The following is a 23,153-nucleotide window of genomic DNA, read 5'->3' as shown; positions in this document are numbered from 1 at the left end:
AGCACTTGATAGTTTTGCTGGCTGGAAGAGTTTAACACTTTTGATTTTAAATCAACTCTGTTCCTTTGCTTTAAAGTGTATGTAGCATTGAGATTGACTTTTTCTTCCAAATAGTAGAAAGTAGAGTGGTTTGACATTATTAGTCTAGTTTTATGCAAGACACTATTATTGTTGAATCATTTCAGCCATATGTGACTCTTTATGACCCCATTTAGGGTTATCTTGGCAGAGATACTAGAGTGGTTTACCATTTCCTTCTCTAGCTCGTTTTACATATGAGAAATTGGGGCAGAGTTAAGTGACATGCTCAGAGTCACACAGCTGATAAGTGTCTGAGGCCAGATTTGAACTCATGAAGATGAGTCTTTCTGATTCCAAGTCCAGTGCTCTCATCCACTGTGTCAGCTAGCTACATCATGCAAGAGACTGCTCCTTTCATGAATGACCATTTAATTGTTGAAAGGGGCAGATAAAGGACATATATGTAGGAAAAGCATCTTGAGACTCTTCTGAGGACTTGAGAGGTTTCCCCTCAGATAAATATGCTGAGAAGAGGACCTGTTTGAAAATAGTGTAAAAAGGGGCGGCCAGGTAGCACAGTGAGTAAGAGCACTGGCTCCAGTGTCGGGATGACCTGGGGATCAAATCTGGGCTCAGATACTTACACCTGGCCATGTAACCTTGAGCAAGTTACTTAACTCCGATTGTTTAAAAAAAAAATATCGTAAAAGCATAAGGACTGGTTGAAGATGGAGGGATAGCTGCAAGGCATTGTTGTCCATCAGTTCATTTATGTTTTCGTAAATATTCTCATACTGTTTTCAGTTTTATAGGACAGAGCTGAGAAACTATAAATCATAAAACTTTTGGGGGACTATGGGAAAATTATATGCAGAGAGTGTGCAGGTGTGTTTTGTTTTGCCCATGTAAGTTATTTGTGACTGCATGGATATGTCTAAATGTGGCTCCTAGAGAGGAAAGAATAGATATCTATAGAGTCTCCTCCCCCAACCCTTCTCCAAGGGAGACTTTGATTCCTGCCAGGAGGGAAAGTAGCAGGTTGGAGCCAGAAACTGGTCACTCTGCTTTTCTCAGAGAAGGAATACCAGGCTATAATTATATCTATCTTCTCTCTTAAACATTGTGAGTCTAGGGGAAATAATTTTTAGAGTCAAGTTGTGCTCTATCAAGTTGTGATCAATCTCCCTTAAAAGAGAAGGGATGCCCCTGGTTTCAAATCCAAAGGCTTAACTCCTTTCCCACCAAATAACCAGTTCCACAATGAACACATGTAGTAAATAGTGAATAAACCCATTTATGCAAATCAATAGCAAAACAGAAATCAGAGAAAGTACATATTGAAGAATATATAGCAAACAATATACAGAGAGGGAATAAGATAACTCAACTAAGAGTCTCAGATCTCACTCAAAGGCAAATTCCCTAAATTCTTTCCTGTAGATGCAAATAGGGAGAGAGAGAGAGAGAGAGAGAGAGAGAGAGAGAGAGAGAGAGAGAGAGAGAGAGAGAGAGAGAGAGAGAGAGAAATCATGTGAAGAGGTTACCCATTAACAGGTTTAGGGTTGCTCTGGAGACCCCAAAATACCAACACACTGGGTCCTGCTGAACGAATTCGACTCAAGTCTTCTCAGCCAAAGAAAAGTTAAATTTATTAAAAGTTCGCTTTCATTAGACACAGAGTAAGTCTGTACTAGGTCATTCTATGGCACTCTCACTATTCTATGGCATTCTATGGCACTGTCAATATTCTATGGCATTGTCACTATTTTATGGAGCTCTCACACCACATGGGGTCTTATATACAGAAGGTTGTGGAAGGAATCTAGGGGTGGTCTAGAGGAGTTTGGGGGGGGGGTCTTCAGGAGGAGTTAATGAGGTCAATGAGTGATTAAGGGTGGGAAGTAGCTGGAATGGTGGATTTTGATAGGTTCAAGGGTGGGAAGTAGATGAACAATGGAGGGCTAGGCTAGTAACTAGGCTAGTAGTTAGCAGTTAGTAGTAACTAGGCTAAAAGGTCTACAGGCCCAGCCAAAATGTAAGGCTTATTGCCTCATGCAAATGCCTCATCAAATGAGACAATTTAATCAAGACTCCAAGGGAGGTTCCAAGAGCCTATACCTCTAGGACTCAAGGAGAGCTCCAGGGGGCTCCCAGAGCCCATACCTCATCATTGGAAGTGCTGGCTCCTCTACATTTTGGTATCTTCCTAAGGTCTTTCTTTCCCTTTTGGGATCTGAAAAGAGTCTGGAATGGTAAGGTATGTCTTCTCTCTTGAGGATAGAAGCCAGAATAAGATCTTTTCTCTCTAAAGCTCTCACCATCTTTGCCCCTCATAAAGGCAGGCCAATGGCACTGAGTAATCAGTCTCCATCAATGAGGATAGCTTTATGCTAATGAGTTATGAACCACCCTTACCTATATATGCTAGCTGCTGTTAAACTTGATTGAAGAAGGATTTAGGGTAAATTTCAATTCAAGTTTGAGAGGTATCATTAATGCACTAAGAGACCCTGATTTGAGCATTCGATTAGAAAATGTAGGTGATAGATGAAAAAATGAGAAGCCAGAGATCAGAAGAATAAGACATACTAGCTACCAGGAAAGAAAAATCAATAATAGAGACTGGCCCCTGAGGCTTTAAAGATGCAAACCAGAGGAGATTCAGATGATAAGAACAACTGCTTCAGGCAAAATCAGCTGAGGGAGTAGACCAAAATCTGTTAGGTTTGAAGGGAGGCTCTGTAATTACTAGAAGCAAATTGTGGCTATCTAAAGAGCTGGCTGAACTTGGTGTTCTTTAATCTAGTTTAGACCTTGGGACACTGTCCCAGTCCCGACACAAAGCCAAAATGTTTCACAAATTTTATTTCATTTTGTCTCCACCACAACCCTGGGAGGTAGATTATCTCCTTTTACAACTAGTGAAACTTAAGTAGACCAAGGTTAAGTATTTTGTCTAGGGTTGCTAGTAAATTTCCGAGAGGATTTGAAGTAAGGTCCTCTTTGACTCCAGGTCTAGCTCCCTTATCTTCTGCACCACCTAACTGAAAGCCTTAATATATGCTCTGTGAGCTGACAGGAGGAAAAAAGAATTCTATTTCTGTGGGAAGGTGGTGTGAGCAAGCCAGCCCTATGCTAAAGAGTGGGAGTCTATGCCACTTGTACTACACTTGCATTTCCTTTTAGTAAAAACTTTCGAAGTTAATAGTCTATTATTCTACTATTACTTTTTTAAAAAAAATATTAAAAACCATCAAATTAATCATACTTTCATGTCTGACTCATCTCTTAGATAAATTCTTTGGCTTTTTGTGATGTCTGAAATGGTACAAAATCATGTTGTAATAACCTATTTCCTTTTGGGAATTTCTGAGGTTTTTTTTCTCTTTATTCTTTGTTATAAGGGATTGTTCCCTGGGAGAAAGATGGGAGAGAGATACATTGGGAAATGTAAATGATGTGAAAATTAAAGAGATCTATTAAAATTTGTGATTAAAAATAGCTACTATACCAGTCTAAATGCACACTGCCCTCAAATATATGTTCTGTCCCTAAAGAATCTCTTTGAAAGGAAAATATATTTGTATAGTTACATTTTTTTTTTTTTAAGCAATCGGGGTTAAGTAACTTGCTCAAGGTTACACGGCCAGGTGTTTCTGGGTGGGTGCTAAGTGTCTGAGCCCGGGATTTGATCTCCAGGTCTTCTCAACACTGGAGCCAGTGCTCTTACTCGCTGTGCTACCTGGCCGCCCCTGTATAGTTACATATTAAAAAAACAACTTTAATTATATATAAGGTTTTATACAAACCTGATTTTGAATAGAAAGTATGGCCTACATTTAAATCAATACAATCATTTAAATAAGTGAATATGTGTAACCTTTTGGCCCAGCAATAACAATTCTAGACCTATACCCTAACAAGATTAAAGAAAGAGGAAAAGGACACACAGATAGATAAAATATTTATAGCAACTCTCCTCATAATACCTAAAAACTTAAAAAAGGGATACTCATCTATTAGGGAATGGCTAAACAAACTGTGGCATATGAATGTAATGGAATATCATTGTGCCATAAGAAATGACAAAATGTACAGTTTCAAAGGAAACTTGGGAAGACCTCTATGAATTTAGAGTGTAATGAGGAGAAGTAGGAGAAAAAAATTATACAATGACATTATAAAAAAAAACAACTTTGAAAGATTTTGGAACTCTGATCAATGCAACAATAAACCCATGATTCCAGAGGACTAAAGATAAAACTGCCAGAGAGGTGATAGACTTAGAATACAGAATGAGATATACATTTTTGGATACAGCCAGAATGATATTTTATTTTGCTGAACTATGAGGGTTTTCTTTTTTAATTGTTCAGTGGGGTAGAGGTCAAAGGAAGTAGGAAAGGGGGCGGCCAGGTGGCTCAGCGAGTAAGAGCACCGGTTCCAGTGTTGGGACGACCTGGAGATCGAATCCCGGGCTCAGACACTCAGCACCACACCCAGAAATAACTGGCCGTGTAACCTTGAGCAAGTTACTTAACCCCAATTGCTTAAAAAAAAAAATTTAAAAAAAAGGAAGTAGGAAAGGCAGAGATAAATGCTTGTACAGAAACAAAATTTTAAAATGTATAGTCCATTAGCTACTTTAATCAGTACAATAAAAAAATGCTATCTACAACCAGAGAGAAAACTAATAAACTCTGAGGGCAGATTGAAGCATACTTTTTTCACTTACTTTATTTTTCTTGTCTTTTTTTTCAATATGGCTAATATAGGAATATGTTTTGCGTGACTTCACATGTATAATTGATATAATATCACTTGCCTTCTCAGTGCATGGTAGAAGGCCTATGTAGCAGCAAGCACCCCAAGAGTCCTCAGGGTTTGCTGCCACCACAGGTTCTTGGATCTGCTTTGATAAAGGAAAGCAACTCAAAATGGGTTAACAAGCTTACTTTAATCAGTCAGACATATATCATTTACCTTGTTCAGGGGAAAAAGGTCAGCACCCCGAACTTCAAAGTATACAGGCAGAATTATCAAGACAGAAACAGATCAAGTAGACAGATTTCCAAACTGTCCAACCATTACATCCATACCCAGTCAACATCTGGGTTTTTCAAAGGGGGGGGGGGGGGGGGCCGCTCTGGACAACGGCTTCCCAGAATCTAGATCAAATCACAGAACACTTCTCAAAGTGAGCTCCCAAAACAAAGCCTCACATCAGGGCTTATATAGCCTTCTCCTGGCTCAGAGAATGTAACAACCTTTTGGACCCACTGGCCAATCAAAAAGTATCAACTGAAAAACAAGCCTCCCACCCCAGGCTCCAGGTGCACTTTAGCCTAGGGGCAGGGAAGATCTTTAAATTTGCATTTCCATTACAGCCTAGAGGGAGAGAGAATTTGTTACTCAAAACTTTTTAAAATGAATGTTAAATGAAGTGTAATTATTTAAAAAAATATAGCCCATGATTACTACTGAGAATGACCTCTGCTAAATTTGACATTGTTAATCACCCTCTCCTCCTGGCCATTCACTCATTTTTCATATTTGGGTTTTCAGGATCCTTCTATTTCCTAGTTCTTCTCCTACTTGTCTGACTAATGCTTCTCAGAATCTTTTGCTAATTTTGCTGATCTATGCCATGTCTATTCATTATAGATGTAACCCAAGGGTCTGTCCAGACTTTTCTCTTTCTACACTTTCTCTCTCTGTGACCTCATCAATTGACATGGGCTCAACCAGCAATCAGATCTATATATCTAGTCCTAGTTTCTATTCTGAGTGCCAGTTCCATGTCACCCACTGCCTATTGGACATCTCAAACTGTATGTCCCATAGACATCTCAAATTCCACATCCAAAACAGACCTCATTATCTTTTCCCCAAAGCGCAGATCTGATCATGTCATCCCCTACTCAACAAGCTCCAGTGGTTCCCTCTTGCCTCTAGGATCAAGTATAAATTCCTTTGTTTGACATTTAACACTTTTGATACCTTAGCCTCTTCCTGCGTTTACAATCTTCTTCCACTTTACTCCCTTCCTTAAAATATGCAATTCAGCCATATTGACCTACTTGCTGTTCTGCCCACATGAGTATCCCATCTCCATGCCTTTTCATTAGAGGGTCTCTATTCCTGGAATGCATCCCCTTCTTTAGAATCCACCCTTTAGAATCCCTGGTTTCCTTACTCAGCTCAAGTGCCACATTCTTCATGAAATCTTTTCTAGTTCTCCTCTACCCCCTAACCTCCCACCAGTTTCCTTTCTGAAACTACCTTATATTCATTTTGCTTATATTCTGTACATATTTGTCTGCATGCATGTTGTCTCTTCCCCCTTCTACTAAGCCCATTAGAATGTAACCTTCTGGAGTTCTTGCACTGCTTAGCTTTTGTCTTTCTATCACCAGAACTTAAAATAGTCCTTGGCACATAGTAAGCCCTTAATAAACGATTATTTGTTGATTTTATTTCATTTATTTTGAGAGTAGGTCTCTCTATCCTGCCCAGTTAGGAAACTGTAACAGCAACTCACAGCCAGAATCCCATTACTGATGTACTAGGGAGTTTTGGTCTGTCCCGTTTCTGAGCCAGTTGATTACCTTAGTCATGCTAGTTATCCCCTCCCAAGGTTCCCCATATTGGTACCAAACTTAGCATGATAACCAGATCATCTTAGCACGTTGTGACTCAGATCTCCTAAGAGTCAATATTTCAGCCTCTTCAGCAGCAGGCATTATAGGTGTTAGCCACTACACCTGGCTGTTGATTGGTTTGTGACAAATCCTGTCATAGTAATCTTTCTTTCTATACCCAATAATGCTTATTTCAAATAAAACCCAGGTGTAATATAAATAATTATGCTTTGTGAAAGACCATTCTATATTAGTAACTTATAATTTAGATAGTTATCACAGAATTTGATTTTCTGTAATAAACAGCAAATTATAAATAACAAGTGCCTGCATAGAAAACAAGTGATAATTTTTATTAAGAATTTAAAATATAACCTACAAATTTAATTTCATAATCAAAATTTTTCTAGCTATAATTTCTAAAAGTTTGTCATTGCTTTCTTTTCTGAGTAAACATTTTAGGAGCTCTTGAAGCATTTTATTCTCATAATTTCTGCAGTTAGCTAGCCATATGATATTTTGGATTAGAAGAAAATTGTATGGGAAAGGTAAGGTCTTAGATATCCTAGACAAATTTTCAAGTTGACTCTTGTTATTTTGGCTTATGTTTTTGTATGTCTTCATGTTTTTACTATTCAGGATGACCCAAGAAGCAAAAATTCTAAGCAGCTAGGTGGTACAGTGAATAGATTACTGGGCATGGAGTTGGGAAATTAAAATCCAGCCTCAGATACTTACTGGCTGTGTGAATCTGGGCAAATCACTTAATCTCTACCTACCTTAGTTTCCTCATCTATAAAGTATAATTTAAAAAATAATATAATATAATTAAAGTATAATAATGGTATCTACTTCATAAGATGAGATGAGATGAGATAAGATGAGATGAGATGAGATTGTTTTTGTAAAGTGATTTGCAAACCTTAAAATGTTATATAGACACTATCTATTATTTCTATCTAGTGGGCAGCATTTATTTGTTATTTTTCTTTGTTAAGACACACCAGAAGCTAATATCCTATCAAACTTTGCAAGAGAAAATGCAGAAGCAACAGCTCTAGATGATGAAATCGAGACTCAATTAAAAGAATCCATAAATTGTAAGTGATTCTTTAAATGTTCCTTGAATTTTTTTGCTGACCAAAATTTTAATCTGAAGTTTGGTTTGACATAATGGGACTTTTAATTACAGCAAAGGAAATCATGCTTATATTTTATAATTATATTATCTTCCCTAGATGAGGTGATATTACTAGTCTTCTATTTATTATTATCTGTAATGTAATTTAAATACCCTATTTAATCTTATCTCTCATTTATGTGAAGCTGACTAGGGCAACAGAGTGGGGACACATTTCACTTTGCTTCCAAATGAAACTTCCTAACAGAATTTAATAGATCATAAGTTTCATCATTACAGGGAACACTAATTGACACGTCTTGTCATTTTAGAAACCCAACAATTGAATTGACCTAGAAATAAAACTAATAGCTCATGATATAGATGTGGTCACCCTGAGCTATGCCAAAGACAAATTTTGTTATTGCTTTTTCTTTGTATACTGAAGCATGTTCCGTGCTGACTCTTTTTTGCTCTTGGACCTTACAATTACCAATTGATCAATATTTAGCAACCATCTTATTGTCCACAAGGAATGATTGGCATAACATAGTTGTATTTGAGTGTGAAAAAGTAATTTAAAAGATGTCAGGTCATTTTGACATAGTTCAGTAGCTACATCAAGAATTCTCTATGAGGGGCTGTTAGGTGGCACAGTGAATAGAGCATTGGCCCTGGAGTCAGGAGGACCTGAGTTCAATTCTGGCCTCAGACACTTAACACTTACTAGCCATGTGACCTTGGGCAAGTCACTTAACCCCAATTGCCCTGCTTTCCCCCCTCCAAAAAACAAACAAACAAAAGAATTCTTTATGAGAGCCAAGTACATGCTTTGGAAGTGAGGTACACTCTCTGTTGACTTCTGTTTCTATACTTGATTATTTAAAGGCAGCCAAAATCATCCAACTCAATGTCCTATTGTATGGAAACTATTTTTTTTCATTACCAATGTGCCATACCAAAATTATTTCAAAACATTACAAAAAGAAAGGTTGACTGGTGTATTTTTTCCATGTTACATTTTCCTCTTTTTCTCTTTGTGAATTTCTGCTTCAGAATGTTTCTATCTCTCATGTACACTGTTACCTGATTGTTTTATACCAGGCTGTTCTTGCCCATCTCTATCACTATCACTGTTCTAACTTCTTATCCTCTAATCTTCTTTCCCAAACCCAAGATCCCATTTCCTATTCTTATGTCAAGTTTTCCTCAATAATGCTTATTCCCACAGTTGATAAGCAAATTATATTCATAGCATTAGTATCTATTCTTATAAAAACTTTTGCTTCTCTCTGTACCAGTTCTAATTTCTTCTCAGCAAGAAAGAGGAAGACAAGTGGGAAAAATGGATTTTAGAGACATTTTTTAAAGTAATGTTACAGTGTGCTTGAAAGCAATCATATGCAGTCTTAGGACTACACACTCAAATCAATATTCACATACATTAAATAAATGATCATTTGTCATACTAGCATATATGTTAAGTGATATCTCATATACTTAATGTAACAACAAAAATGTGAATGTTTGAGGGTATCAGTAATTTATAAAATAGTACAATAGAGAGAAGACAGAGTTAATGTCTATCTGAAAATACCTTATTGTACTCTTAATGAGCAGCAAATACAAAAAACATAGTGAAATATTTTGAAATTAAAAATAGAATCAATTTCAATACAATTAATAAATGCTAACATTAGCTTTCTTATTAAAATTTATTTTGTTTTTTATTTTGTTGTTAGAAATGATGAAATGACATATATCTTTTTTACTTTTAGTACAGACAATAGTTGATGTGTATACAGTAGAACAGTTAAAGGCAGTAGCCTTGAAGAATGAGGGAAAGACTTACCCCTTCTATGGCATCCTTTATGCTTACATTTCTACACTGAACATTGATAATGAAACTGTGAAAATAGCACGAAACAAATGGTAAGCTTCCAGGTTATTTTTAGTAAGAGTATTTTTGTCTGAAAAACAAAGATGTATTGTTAAAATATAATGGGAGTTATAGGAAAGACAAATAAATTCTTTGACATCGAAGTAAATGAGTGAATGAATGAATAAAAAAGCATTAATAAAATAAGTATTTGCTATGTGCAAAGCACTGCTAAGCTCTGGAAATAAAAATAGAGATCATTACATATTTCAAATGATTATTCAGAAAATGCTATATTTGTAATGGCTAACTAGTTAAATTCAAACATTGTCATATATTTTAAAAGGCCTATAACCTTAATAAATAAAAGAATAATAAAAATTCACAGATATTTTATATGGAATGATGTACTATTTAAAAACTTAACATATGATCATTTTGTTTTCCATATCTTGCAGAATATTTTTTTAAAATAATGGAAAATAAGTATAATTTCCCAATTTTATTGCATAAACTATTTTCACAAAGCTTAAACTCTAAGATGTCTTATATCTTGGTGTAAAAGTACTTGACAAGAAATTCCAGACTTTAGAAGGAAAAAGGTTATTTAGCAATTTGCCCATGGATTTAAACCATGGTAAATTTGAAACCTGTATAAAAACATTTTCCAAATTTGTATTGAAATTAAAGATGGGAAAGTAGAGGTTGCTGTCCAGAGTCAGGAGTGTGTATGTGTGCAAGTACAGGTATGGCCCAGATTTAAAAAGGAGATTTCACACAGTAATATTCCATTACATTTCATTTACCATGATTTGCTCAGTCTTTGCCAGTTAATACGCAAGTGTTTTGTTTCTAATTTTTTGTTATCATAGATAATACTGCTATGAATATTTTTGTACATGTATTTTTTCTTGCTCTCAGTAACATCTTTGGGTTTTAATGCCTGTGATGGAATCTCTAGGTCAAAAACATAGAATTAGGAACTGGACTTGTAATTTCATTTATGTAGGGATCTCCTGGATAAAGAAACTTCCTCTACTAATGTGGGTTGGCACCTTCTCTGCAATTTATAATCTTAGAGAATTGCCTGGAACACAAAGAGGTTAAGTGACTTAGGTCACATAGCTAGGTATGTCAGGTAGGTTTCCCTAATTTTTTTTTCCAGTTCTCTATCCCCAATGTCAAAGGGTATGAACAATTTAGTAATTTTTCTTATGTGATTCTAAGTTGTTTTTAAAAACAGTTGATAAAAACTTTGCACAGCCCCATCCATAGTGAATTTATTTGCCTAATTTTTTATAGCTCATGAAATGAATTTTTTCAACTTTTATCATCTTTGCTGACTTGCTGAGTATAATTCTTAACTGTTATACTTTGCATTTCTCTAGTCATTAATGATTATCATGAATGATTAATGATTATCAGGTGATAGTTTTTAGTTTGTATTTATTCTTTTAAAAACTTTTTGTTCTGGCTAATGTGAAAATATACTTTGTATGACTTCATATGTATGATGGGTGTCATATTTCTTGCCTTCTCAATAACTGGGGGAGAATTAGAGGGAGGAAGAGAATTTGAAGCTGAAAATAAAAATAAAATAAAACCTTTTTTTTTTTTTTGCATTTTGGAGGGCAGTTGGGGTTAAGTGACTTGCCCAAAGTCACACAGCTAGCTTTTTGTGTCAAGTGTCTGAGTCAGGATCTGAACTCAGGTCCTCCTGACTCCAGGGCATTCACTGTGCCACCAAGCTGCCCCCAAATAAAACCTTTTTGTTTATCCCTTTATACACCTAATATTTATAGCAGCATCTTTTTTGTGACAGCAAAGAATTAGAAACAAGTAGATGCCATGAACTGAATAATGGCTAAACAGATTGTGGTAAATGAATGTACCATTCTGTAAGAAATTACAAATGTGGTTAATACAGAGAAGTATGGAAAGATCTATATGAACTGTTTCAGAGTGAAGTAAGCAGAGCCAAAGAAAAATATATACACAAATTCTACAACAATATAAGCAGACAGAATTATAAACAATCATAATAAATCAAAAGAAAATGTTTCAAAGTTATAAAGAACAAACATGGTTCAAGAGGAAAAGCTATGTATGAGAAGACACCCCCACCCCATCCCTTGACAGAGGTGGGAAGTACACAAGTGTTATACATTACATATATTTTCAGACTTTTTCAATATATTGATCCTTATGCTAATTTTTTCTTTTTTTCCTTTTATTTGTTTGTCTTAAAAATACTGTTTGTTATATAGAATGGCCCTCTAGAAGAGAGAATGGAAGGGATATGAGGGAGGGAAATCATGGTACTATAAAAAAAAAGACAATAAAAACTTAACTTTAAAAAGAGAAGGCAAAAATTTTTGTTGTTGAGTCATGTCTGACTCTTTGTAATTTTGTTTGGGGTTTTCTTGGCAAAGTTACTGGAGTGGTTTGCCATTTCCTTCTCCAGTTTATTTTGCAGATGAGGAACTGAGGCAAACAGAGTCACACAGCTAGTAAGTGTCTGAAGTGAGATTTGAATTGTGGATCAGTCTTGATTCCAAGCCACTGTTGTATCCACTGCACCAAGTAAAGCGAAACCTAAAAAGCTCCTTTTAGTTCATATCCTTTGACTATTTACCTACTGAGGAGTAGTACCTTGTAATTTCATAGATTTTTGTTAGTTCCTCACAAATATTCTGTAAGAACTTTATCAGATCTATTTAGTGCAAAATGTTTCCCAGTAGGTATATATCTTTTCTTCTCATTCTATTTGTGTAAAAGCTGAAAACATTTTTAGGACTCCATAAAGGAGAACATCTTGATAATATTAGCAATTTCAGCCTTTAAGGAGTATTTCAGGGAAATTATTTGATCCACAGTATATCCCAACACAAGCAATAATTGTATTGTACTCTAATTTCATTAATTTCTGAGGACAATTTCTTAATAGCACCTTTTGACAGTGGAAGTTTGGGCCAGTACATGTAGTTAAAGATTTAGCTGAGGCTCAGAGAAATTAAATTACTTTTGTTAATGGTCATACAGGAAATCTTTCCTAACTCCATCTGGCACTCTATTTACTGTTAGTATCCATGGGGGGGGAAGTCTCACCTCTTCTACTTAAGATATGATGTTGGGCAAATCATTTATCTCTCTTGGGTCATTTTCTTATCTATTTCTTCTTATTTGTTTAACAACTGCCCCTTCTATCTCATAGGATTGTAGTAAAGGACAAATGAAATTATGAATGCAAAAACACTTAAAAACTGTAAAATCCTATAGAAATGTAATAATAATAGCTAATGTGTATCATAATTTATAGTTTACAAAGCACTTTCCTGTGATTATGGTTGTGATTTATTTTGGACCTCTGATTTCACTGGTGTAGGACATTTCCTGGTAAGGAAATGATGTTCACTTATGCAAATCAGCACTTTATAGAGTTAGAGAGTTGTGTGGGCCATTGAGAGATAAAATGACTTACCCATGGTCATCCATCCAATTTGTGTCAGGGATAGGGTCAGGTCCTTCTGATTTCTGAGGACAATTCTTACTATATCCTACTACTTCCCATTAATTTTTCTTTTGCTCTCATGCCTATGCCACTTATGGGCAGAAACATGAGGAATAGAAAAAATCCACTAAAGCTGCTTTTATTTGTCTTTAAACCTTTCTTTTTATCCTTAAGTAGGGAAAAATTAAAAGCCTTAATGCTTTTAGTTGGCCTAGACTCTCTCCCTTAGCTTCCAGAAGCATACTACTCACTCTGTCTCTCCTGAATAAGAGGTAAACAAAAGGCCTTTTTCTCTTAGCTCAGCTGAAATGAAGCTGGATTTCTTCAATACAAATGGTTAGTTAGTTTAACAAACTAAGGAAAGGGGAAACAAATATAAAAGAATGCACATTAGTGATTTCTTAAGCTTATTCTACCAAAGTCTAGTCATAGATTGGCTTGTCTAATAAAGCTTCTCTTAACACTTCTTAAATTAGAGTGGTAGAAGGAAGGGATTTGTCCACATCTTGATTAATATAGATAAAGAGGAGCTCAAATTTGTATGATACTTTATAGTTTATAAATGTTTAGTAGGCTCCTAAAACCTAGAGATAGCAGATCCTATTTCTATTTAGCCTCCTCTTTTCTTTCTTTATTCCTTTTCTGTTTTTTTTTTTCCCTAAAAGACCATATTGGAGAAATGTTCAGAACAAGTTAAATTGGCAACAATAAAAAAATTCTAGTCAGCTTTGATCATCAGGGGTTTGCAATGTTGTAATGCATATTTCATTATTTCTGTTTTTCTATCTCTTGCAGTTCAGGCTGTGGTTATTTTGTAAATGAAGCATCTAGCACTTGTATATCTCCATTCTGCAACAAAGATTCTTCAGGACATAGATCTGTATTTCTCAGTTTTGATTTGCTGATTGATCTCACTGATCACACAGGCACTCTTCATTCCTGTAGCCTTACAGGAACTGTTGCTGAGGAAACTCTGGGCTTCACGGTAAATATAAAAAGAGTTTATAAATATTTCCACACTGACCCATTGTCCTTAATTTTAAAAATAACTCTTTTCTTTGTTCTTCTAACAGGGCTAAAGATATTGATCAGGTTATTTTAACACATAAGACAAATGTATTCATGCATAAGATGGCCTATTTTAAACAAACTCTTTTTAAAGACACACTGGGCCAACAACATATATATATGTATATATATATACACACACACACACACACATATATACATATATATATAAGGTCTCAATTTGCTTTAAAATAATTCTCAGATAACAGTGGGTAAATTATGAGTGTCAGTGAATTCCACTAATCATAAGGTAGTTTGAATTATTGATATAAAGTTTCTTGAAAAAGATAACTATGAGTTTCTTAGGTGGAATTTTATATAATATAACATAACCAGCAAATATTTGGGTATAATTAACCAGTACACTTGGGCATGGGTATTGGTTTCTTAATGTAAAAATTTCCCATGATATTTTTTAACACATCTTTGTTTCAAATGTTGTTTCTTCCGTATTAAGGGGGAGCATTTCCACATTGACCATCCTGATTAGCTGCTAGTGAGTCACTCCTTATTCAGGTTCATTACCTTCTTTACCTCCCTTTACTTACTACCCTTATCAGAAGAACTGGTCAAAGATCAGTACAAATAAAATGTCCATTTTCAGTTAATAATCTTAAATTTAATATTATCCTCATGGTTACAGTTTCTACTTGATCTTTTTTTTTAATAGGTTCATGAATTTCTTGCATTAACAGAAGAACAGAAAACAACAATAAAATGGCAATTTCTCTTGGAAAGAAGCAAAATTTATTTAAAAGTTGGTGAATTTTGTGGCAATATTATGCAATATTTTATGTTATAAATCCAAACAAGTTCTAGTAAGACACAAGTACATCCCTTTTGAAGGAACTGACTTTGTGTAATCCTTATATGTGGACACAGTAAATCAGGCAATTGATTATTTTAATGATACCTGATACCCAGGTATATAGAACTATGCATGTGCTGGAACATATATGGAAGGATGATGATTTTTCACTAACTTAAAGAAAATAAATAGATCAATAACAACAACAAAACTACATCCCCAAGTATCTTAACTCTTAGAAAAGTAAATAATTAACAGACGCATATTGGAATCAGCCACGCTAAAATCCTTAACCTCTAGCTTATAATAACACTTTTTGAGCAACTAGTTGTCATTTAGGGAATCTGTCATCAGACACCACAGTCAGCTGCCCTGAAGAACATATCCAAGTCCTATCTCCTCCCTTGGGTCATTGGTGTGTATTGTTAATGATTTCTTAGTCATCTCATGTTGCACTTGAGCCCAGGGATCCCCTACCAAACCAACCAAGTAACCATCTAGTAAGTTCACACTATAAACTGCATCTTTCTCTAGTTTGTTTAAAATGTGCTTCCCATAAGGTATAGAGGGTCACTTTTGTTTTAAATGTCCCACAGTAGTCTGACATCAAATGATCTTAAACAGCTGCCTTTACATTAAAAATACTAGGCAATTCAATTCCCAGCCTTGCATTTTCTGTTGTACTCTAATCCCCAAAAGATTCTGGAAATTGCATAGTAGAAAACCCATGCTGTTTCAAATATCAGTAATACGCCAATAGAGAAAGAACTGATAAATACAAGATAAGCCCATTTTAAAACAACAATCAATGAATTTTATCTTGCTATCATATCCTTTAAAAAAAAGAATACTGATAGAAGTTCCTTGAGACAGGAACTGTTTCATTTTTGTTTTTGTATTTCTAACACAGAGTTCTGCATATAGAGTTTAAGAAATGTTGAATTCAACTAAATAGTCCCTATTTCAAAAGTAAGCACTCTCTCCCCCAAAAAAATTTGGATAGAGCCATTTTCAGCTTGGCAAATAGTAGGAGTTTAATAGACACTTGTTGATTGACTCTAGGAGCTTGTCCCTTTGATAAACACACAGGCACACACATGCACACATCTTCAATCTTTCCCAGCTCCTTCCCTGCTGCCCTTTTTGGATATTTCCCGTCCTCAAACAACCTTCACTTGTGTACTAATCTTTCTCTTGAACTTCTATACCACATCATCAACTTCCTAGTTAACATTTCCACCTGGATATTTCAAAAGCATTTCAAACTCAGCATGTTCAAAATATGATTTCTCATCTTCCTGCCTAAACTCTCCCCTCCTCCAAATTTCCCAATTTCTGTTGAGAGAAACACCATCCCCAATTTCTCAATCCTAGAATCATCTTCAGCTCCTCACTTTTTCTCATTACCATATGCAATCAGTTGCCAAGTCGTATCAATTCTCTCTATAATGTCTTTTATTTCTATCCCCTTTTCTCCACTCATGCAACCAGCAGGCCCTCATCACCTCTTAACTAGACCATCGAAGCAGCCTCCTAATTTTGTCTCCCTGCTTCCTGTCTCTCTCCTTTACAATCCATCCTCCACAAAGCTGCCAAAATAATCTTGCCAAAGCACAGGTCTGAACATGTCACTTCCATGTTTGAAAAGGTTCAGCAACTTCCTATTACCTTTAGGACAAAGTACAAACTCCTCAACTGGGCATTTAAAAGCTTTTCATAGCATGGCTCCAGCCTATCTTTCTAGAATTATTTCATATTACTCCTCTTCTGTCACAAATCTGGTCTACTTGCTGTTTCCTGCATTTTTTATTCTATATCTTTCCTCTGAGTCCTTGCATGGGCAGGTCTCCTAAACCTGGAAGGCAGTCCCTTCTCCCTTCCACCTCTTAGAATCCTTAGTTTCCTCTAAGCCTCTTCTCAGACTCCACACCCTTCAGTAAAACTTTCCTATCCTCCTAAGTTCTTAGAGGTCTTTTCCCCCTAAATTCATTGTATTTACTTTTCTGTGTAAATATTGTATCTCACCAGTGGAATGTAAACTCCTTTTTGAAAAGGATGATTTTTAATTTTGTTTTTGCATACCCAGAATCTAGCATAGTGCTTAAATGTTTATTGAATTGAATGGTTGTACTCTGAGACACTTTAAAAGGGATGTAAATTTAAATAATTTCAAAACGCATGCTGGTAACAGGTATGTCCTTTGGATAAACTAAGTATTGATCTAGTTCATATTTTTATTAAGAATTATATTGTTGGGGTGGCTAGGTGGCGCAGTGAATAGAGCACCGGGCCTGGAGTCAGCAGTACCTAAGTTCAAATCCAGCCTCAGACACTTGACACACTAGCCATGTGACTTTGGGCAAGTCACTTAACCCCAATTGCCCTCAAAAAAAAAAAAGGCAAAAAAAATAGCAAAAGAAAAGAATTCCTTAAAATAAATAAATAATTGTTTAAAAAAAAAAAAAAAAGGATTATGTTGTTGGGGCAGCTAGGTGGCATAGTGAACAGAGGACCTGAGTTCAAATTCAGCCTCAGACACTTAACACTTACTAGCTATGTGACCTTGGACAAGTCACTTAACTACCATTTCCTTGCCCTCCCCCCCTCCAAAAAGCAAAAAAAAAAAAAAAGAATTATGTTGTTTCATTTTATTTAATTTTTAAAAGTTTTATTGATGCCTTTTGTTTTTATATCAGTCTTTTCTACTTTACCCTGACTCCAACCTCCACCCCCCCACTCATTGAGCCTATTCTTGTAAAGAAAGGAAAGAAATAATATAACAAAACCCACATATCAACCCCGTGTGATAATATACACAACAATCCATATAAAGTCCCCCAAATCTTCAAATAAAAGGGAGAAGTACCTTTCCTCATCTGTTTTCCAGGGTCAGAATTTGTCATTATAATTATAAGTGTTTATTTTATCAATTGCTACGTATAATTGTGTTGTTTTAAATGCCATAATGAGATCCTGATGTCTATTGGATCTATGTTTGAATTGCGGTGAGAATACATGTTAATGCTTACAAAATTTACCATACAGTTCTTCAAGGGAATAAAGTGTTTTTTTTTTTCTCCCATACAGTTTGCGTTATCACCCAAGGCAAGAGGTGGATTAAGAACTGACGTGCTTTCATGTAAGCTTGCTGATCCTATTGAAGCTAGTAGGATATTGTCAGGAAAAAGTAATAAATTTGAAAGTCTGAAAAGCTACTAGAAGTTTCAACTACTTTGAAAAAGGAATATGGGGGTGGCTAGGGGGCACAGTGAATATAGCACTGGCCCTGGAGTCAGGAAGACCTGAGTTCAAATGTGACTCAGACACTTAACATTTACTAGCTGTGTGACCTTGGGCAAGTCACTCAACCCCAATTGCCCTACCATCCCCCCTCCAAAAAGCAAAAAAAAAAAAAAAAAAAAAGGAATATGTTTTTTAAAAAGTGAAAAATATTTAGATTGTACTTTGTTCAAATATTGTATCTTATTGTTGTGGTAAATTCTTATAATGTTTCCTTCCTGTAGATTAAACTCTTTATTTAAGGCCAGTCTTTAGAGGATTGGACAGAGAGTTGTGGAGAAGTGGCCACTGAGCTCACATTCTCTACAATTCTCTCTAATGATTTAGGTACCATATTTCTTCCAAAGGGCTAAGTTGAAACATGTTCATCAAGTTTAATAAACCTTATTGATCTTTCCTACACCTTCCTGTGTGAGTTCTTTTTTTCTAGCCACTTTGTTTCCCATATCTTTCTCCCAAGCCTCAATCCTTTATCTTTCCATAAGAAAAACTTTAAAGCTTAAAATCTTATTTCACTGAAGAATGGATGTGACCTGCTAAAGTAGAAAAATAATATCTGTGACATGGAAAGAGAATTGTCAGTGTCAGAGTGAAAGTCAAAGTAGTCCATGGACAGTATGGTACAACTGGTTTGTCAGTAGCTTTCTTGGGGAGAGGGAGGGGGAATGAAGCAGGGAGGGAAATCTATTTTCTATGAAGGCAAAACAGCTTTATCCACTTTTGCTAAAGGCTTGATGACTTGCAGATTTACATTTAAGAGTCTGAGTCACTTGGGAGGAGATTGGCTTCAAAAGTTTTACTAGTTTAGAGTAGTGCTGTAGGCCCAGGAACTTTATAAAGGTTTTGGAAATTTCCAAGGATATTAAATTATGAGCCTCTCAACTCAGTTTTTCTCATACCTACACCAAAGAAGTTTATCAGTTATAGCTCGTGTTCCATTGTATAGAACTCAAATTTGGAAGATCTACTACTATAATCAACATTGTCTCATAGCCTGTAAGAATTATGTCAACATTTGGGGGCCAGTAATTCAAAAGTTATCACTTCATCATCAAGACTGAATGTGTAAGGTAAGTGAAAACCTTTTATAATCCTAGTGTTGGCAGACAGAACTTGTACTCAATTTATCAGTCAGACCATATTTTATTGTATTTTTGTAGTATGTCATATTTTGCGGTATGTGATTCAATTTGAATTCAAGTAATAATAAGCCATGTTAGAAAATTATCATTTCAGTATGGCACAATGGAGAAGAAACTGGATTTGGAGTCAAAAGATACAGATTCAGATCTCAGCTCTGCCATTTACTTACTTGTGTGACCATAGTCAAGTTCCTAAACAATGATGGTTTCTTCAGTTTTAAAATTAATATAGTACTACCTGTATTGACTACTCCAAAGGGTTGTTATAAGGAAATGGTTTGTAAGTCTCACAGTTCTATATAAAGTATGAGTTATTATTGTTGCTAAAATAAACTTATATCCTCATGGAAGTTCATGAACTGTTCTACCAATATACTAAAGAAGTGCTTCCCTTTTTCTAGAGTGGTCTTAGTCCCTAAGAATGCATAAAACCATAGATTTAGAAGTAGAAGGACCACAAAGGTCACCTAGTCCAATCCCCTCATTTCATAGAAGAGGAAACTGAGGTCCTGAGTGATTTACTTACCCAAGGTTACACAAGTATTGTAGGTCCCCTTACACTGTGACTGTGGCAATTCATTTCATAGTATATGCTTTGTGATTTCTATAATCTTTCTTACTGTATTTAAAGGGATATGTTTGCTTCTTAGAATTTTGAAACTGCAAGTCTTAGCCTTTTTCACTTTGGGGAATATAAATGAATTTATTATCGTTGTGAAAAAATATACCCATGTATACCTATATTTATACATAGCCATATTAATAATTAAAAGATTGTGGATATTAGAAATTTATTCTCCCTCTCCTATAGAGTTTGACTTAACATTCCTATCCTTATGGGAAAAAGCCATAAGTACCTCTATACAACCTTTGATCTTCACTTGAGAAATCTAGTGCCATTCTTCTGACAAAAGACAAGCAATTTAAGAAGAATTCCTTGTAAAGGCCCACCTGGGCCTAAGTATCCCCAAAACAATTGAGTTCTATATAATGGGGACTAATAAAATGATGGCTTTGCCATCCCCAAGCAGAAATCCTTCAGCACTAAGCTATGTACGTAATATCACCAGAAGTGGCCAGGGAGCTCAGCTTCAACTCATGCTCCATGGGATTCTTCCCTTTCCAGTTTAGATAAGATCTTCCACATCCCACTTGTTTTTTTTTTAATTATTTATTTAGTATTTTATTTTCCCCCAATTACACATAAAAACAATTTTTAGCATTCATTTTTAAAATTTTGAATTCCAAATTCTCTCCCTCCTTCCCCACTCCTCTTCCTGAGAAAGTAAGCAATTTGATATGGGATGTGTGTGTGTGTGTGTGTGTGTGTGTGTAGTCATGTAAAACATATTTCCATATTAGTCATATTATAAAAGAAAACATAGAGCAAAAAAAAACCCCTCAAGAAAATGAAGTAGAAAAAAAGTATACTTTGCTCTGTATTCAGATACCATCAATTCTTCCTCTGGGGATGGATAGCATTTTTCATCATAAGTCCTCCAGAGTTATCTTGGATTACTGTATTTCTAAGAGTAGCTAAATCATTCACAGCTGATCATCATACGATGTTGCAGTTACTCTGTACAATGTTCTCCTGGTTCTGCTCATTTCACTTTGCTTCAGTTTATGTAAGTCTTTCCAGGTTTTTCTGAGAGTATCCTGCTCATCATTGCTTATAGCACAATAATATTCCATCACAATCATATACCACAACTTGTACAACCGTTCCCCAATTGATGGGCATCCCTTCAATTTCCAATTTTTTTGCCACCAGAAAAGAGTTGTTATAAATATTTTTGTACATATATGTCTTTTTTTTCCTCTTTTTTTTGGGAGGGCAACTGGGGTTAAATGATTGCCCAAGATCACATGGCTATTTTTTGTGTTAAGTGTCTGAGGCCAGATCCAAACCCAGGTCCTCCTGACTTCAGGGCCAGTGCTCTACACTGAGCCACCTAGCCACCCTGTCCTTTTTTGTTTTTCATCTTTTTGGGATACAGACCTAGAAGTGGTATTGCTAGGTCAAAAGGTTTGCATGTTTTGTAGCCTTTTGGGCATAGTTCCAATTTGCTCTACAGAACAGTTGAATTAGTTCATAGCTCCACCAACAATGCATTAATATCTCAATTTTCCCACATTCCCTCCAACATTTGTCATTTTCCTTTTCTGTCCCATTAGCCATTTAATAGGTGTGAGGCAGTACTTCAGAACGGCTTTAATTTTAAGTTCTCTAATCAATAGTGATTTAAAATATTTTTTTCCTAGCCATGTGACCTTGGGCAAGTCACTTAACCCCAATTGCCCTATCCTCCCCCCTCCAAAAAGCCAAAAATATATATATATATTTTTAATGTGGCTATAAATAGCTTTGATTATTTTATCTAAAAACTGACTGTTCATATCTTTTGATCATTTATCAATTGGAAAATTACTTCACATCCCCCCTTGTTAATCAAACTAGTAAATGGGGAACATTTCAGTCCCAAATTCTCATCCCTTTCAACCAATTATCCCAATTATCAATCAAAGATCTTAAAGTATAGATCTGGAAGCAGAGGTAAGAGATGGCACCTTGCTCCTCCGCATCATTCACTATCCTGGACCTCACGAAGCATTTCTAACACATGGCAAAGATGGAGCTTTTTCTTTGGAAAAAAAAACAACCCACAGAGATTCCATTTTTGCACCTGCTATATACCATCACATAAATCTTGACACAGATTTTCAGGACTGTAGTATTTTATTCTTCAGTCTGCCTTAAATCTCAGGTGGTTGTACAGAATATCTTTTAATAAATCTCTTTTAGACAAGTCTTACATGTGGATTTCTTCCTTTGCCTTTTCCCTGGTTTGTACTTTGAGTTACCATATAATTACTCATTTGGAAAAGTCTTTTCTGCCAAATGTAGGAATTCAGAAAGGCCTTAGCTACATTATGAATGGCCCTAATTTAACAGGTTCCAAGTGGTAGATCCAGAATCCAAAGCTAGGTTGTCTTATTACGTATCCAGCACTCTTTCCTCTGCACTATGCTAGGGATTTGTATTTAAGATGGAAAACTTTATAAGCCTTTCATTGAAGGGTCAAAGATCTTTCTATTTGAACCTGTGATATATGACTCCACAGGACTGAGAAGAATTAGTACTGCAAAGTCTAGATATGATTTCAAAATGAATTTGCTGGTACATGGTAGCTGTCTTTTACAATACTGCTATTCTGTTAATAAGTTAAAGATTGCAAATGGATGGATACTTAAAACTCAGATTTTAAATTAATTAATTCTTAGAACTGAAAGTACTATTCTTTTCAGCCACACCTTTTACTATCTAAAAGAAAAATACATTTCCCTCATCTTTAGGGCTACCATTCCTCCTGTCTCTATTTGTACTAGGATTTCTCTATTGCTGTCCCAGTTTCTTATCATATATTCTCCTACTACTTTTAATACTTCTTGAGATAAAACAAGTTGTTAACTTTTGAATTTTGCCTAACCTTCTAGTAGTACTTTTCCATAGCCCAAATTTTCAACCAAATAATCTTCCTTAAGTTATTTTAATAAGTATTCCAGTTTGGTGTCTGATAGCCATATCAGTTCAATAAATATTTTAATATACTTTTATCTAGCCTTGATATATGATTAACAACATTGGAAATGATTAACAAC

The 23,153-nt window shown here is 35.4% G+C and overlaps 2 protein-coding genes across 2 annotated transcripts in view; both read left to right on the top strand.

Moving 5' to 3' along the window:
• MEIOB (meiosis specific with OB-fold) overlaps positions 1-18,732 on the top strand; it is a 55,197-nt gene extending 36,465 nt beyond the window's left edge. The window contains exons 10-14 of the mRNA XM_069065111.1: positions 7,661-7,762; positions 9,561-9,714; positions 13,968-14,157; positions 14,911-14,997; positions 18,136-18,732. Coding sequence (XP_068921212.1) covers positions 7,661-7,762; positions 9,561-9,714; positions 13,968-14,157; positions 14,911-14,997; positions 18,136-18,267 — 665 coding nt within the window. The 3' untranslated portion in view covers positions 18,268-18,732. The remainder of the gene's footprint in view (positions 1-7,660; positions 7,763-9,560; positions 9,715-13,967; positions 14,158-14,910; positions 14,998-18,135) is intronic.
• A 350-nt stretch (positions 18,733-19,082) lies between these two features.
• HAGH (hydroxyacylglutathione hydrolase) overlaps positions 19,083-23,153 on the top strand; it is a 36,373-nt gene continuing 32,302 nt past the window's right edge. Inside the window, exon 1 of the mRNA XM_069062593.1 lies at positions 19,083-19,418. The gene's annotated coding sequence lies outside the window, so the exon portion shown is untranslated. The remainder of the gene's footprint in view (positions 19,419-23,153) is intronic.

Source organism: Petaurus breviceps, unplaced genomic scaffold, assembly GCF_028583685.1.
Source record: "Petaurus breviceps papuanus isolate PSGF00001 unplaced genomic scaffold, PetGlider_PUasm1.0 138, whole genome shotgun sequence".
Classification (NCBI taxonomy): Eukaryota; Metazoa; Chordata; class Mammalia; order Diprotodontia; family Petauridae; genus Petaurus; species Petaurus breviceps.
This window is presented reverse-complemented; position numbering and strand designations above follow the sequence as displayed.